The following is a 1,741-nucleotide window of genomic DNA, read 5'->3' as shown; positions in this document are numbered from 1 at the left end:
TAATTAAATTTGTACTGATTGTAATTTCTTTTTTTTTTTGGGGGGGGTGGGGTGGGGTGGGGGGGTTTGCTATAGGGCGTGTGTGCTCACCAGAAAGACAGAGAGACAAAAAGCAAGAAATCACTCCCAGAGGGGATGACCATGCCATAATTCCTTCTCCTCCATTCTCCTCTCAGGATCTTGGGCATGCACACACATGCGCCCAGTGTGAATTTAAGCCACTGGGTCTGAGACTTAAACTGCAGTTGACTACATGGGAGTCCAGTGATGTGGTCATTATGCCACCTGCTGGACCCTGCACATGATTTCTTTTAGTTAATTTTCTAAAAATAGAATGCCCCTATTACACACTGATTTAGAAAGCTGATGTTCATATTAATTTATATTACTAATACTGGGTCATAGGAAAAGTCATGATATTATTTTTCTTTTTTCTTTCCTTTTTTTTTTTTTTTTTTTTTTTTGGGTTTTTGGGCATGTGCGCTCGCCAGACAGAGAGAGACAGAGAGACAGAAAGCGAGAAATCATCCCCCAGGGGGGATGGCCACGCCGCAATCCCTTCTCCTCCATTCTCCTCTCGGGTTCTTGGGCACGCACGCACACGCGCCTGGCGTGAGTTTTATGCCACCGGGTACGGGACTCGAATCACGGTCAACTATGTGGGAGTCCAGCGACATAGCCATTATGCTAACTGCTGGCCCCAATGACATTATTTTTCTATGCAAAAATGTGTCATGACCTTTCCAACAACCAGATAATACCATTTATTATAAGATTATTTAATATTGTAGCACATCTTAAAGCATCTTTTCTTTGACTTACCTTGGGGTTAATGGGCTAAGAGCAGCTGGTCCTCCTAATAAACTTCTACCAGTTTTTGGTTTATTTTGAACCTGTTTAGACAATATGGAAGTTCCTGTTCCAAGTGGGACAGTATCTGGTGAAATTACAGCTGAATCAATATAAGACACTGAGGAATCTGTATTCAAGGAGTACTTTGAATTTGAAGATTCTAAATTCAATCTGTTTAATTCCTGAAACAGAAAATTTCTACTATATCATTTACAATATATTATTTAGCTCACATCTTTCTTTTTAGTTTTCACAATATCTTGAACACTAGAATATGATGCACTTACAATTGTGTCCTGGGGTGTTTCTGTAAGAACCGTCTCAGGCTGTCTGTGAGATAAACTATGATTAGATACTAGTGTTGTGCAAGAGTTGGGCAGACAGTTGCTAAAGTTCTGTAAAGATGTTAACTTAAATGTTTGGTCAGGATCTGGCTTTTCACCTGTGAAGATTAAAAAACAAAACAGTGGAAATAAGAGTTTGTCCAAGGTTTTTTGAGCCACCTGTTCATTTCTTCTAATCAAATTTATCAGACCAAGGTTTTTTAATCCACCTGTTCATTTCTTCTAATCAAATTTATCTCCCAAAAGCTCATCCATCAATTAATGTAAAAATTTACCTCTAAGATAAAGTTGTGTATTTGGGAAATAAACTAAACTGCAGGGAAACTAATCTTAAAATATAATAAATCACAGAAAAACACAGACTTTTTTTTTTTAAGGCAGAAAAGAACTACATCTCATTTTTCTCAAGGTGGTGGTGGTGGGGGGATTGAAGAGTTGTGATCTGGTAGATATTACAGTAAAGGCTGAAGCATTTTCAGCTATACAGATTGGCACAATGATATTTTTAAATGGTACTTTGTATGCATCCTACAGTATTTATACTG

General features: G+C 38.1%; 1 protein-coding gene across 6 annotated transcripts in view; it reads right to left on the bottom strand.

Annotated features, from left to right (window-relative positions):
• CDC27 (cell division cycle 27) overlaps positions 1-1,741 on the bottom strand; it is a 73,131-nt gene that overhangs the window by 47,861 nt on the left and 23,529 nt on the right. For all 6 annotated transcript variants that reach the window (XM_006159107.3, XM_027775995.1, XM_027775994.1 and 3 more), the window contains 2 exons: positions 1,140-1,294; positions 823-1,034 (listed from right to left, as the gene is read on the bottom strand). In XM_006159107.3, the coding sequence (XP_006159169.1) occupies positions 823-1,034; positions 1,140-1,294 (367 nt within the window). The remainder of the gene's footprint in view (positions 1-822; positions 1,035-1,139; positions 1,295-1,741) is intronic.

This window comes from Tupaia chinensis, unplaced genomic scaffold, assembly GCF_000334495.1.
Source record: "Tupaia chinensis unplaced genomic scaffold, TupChi_1.0 Scaffold000624_1, whole genome shotgun sequence".
In the NCBI taxonomy this organism is placed as follows: Eukaryota; Metazoa; Chordata; class Mammalia; order Scandentia; family Tupaiidae; genus Tupaia; species Tupaia belangeri.
This window is presented reverse-complemented; position numbering and strand designations above follow the sequence as displayed.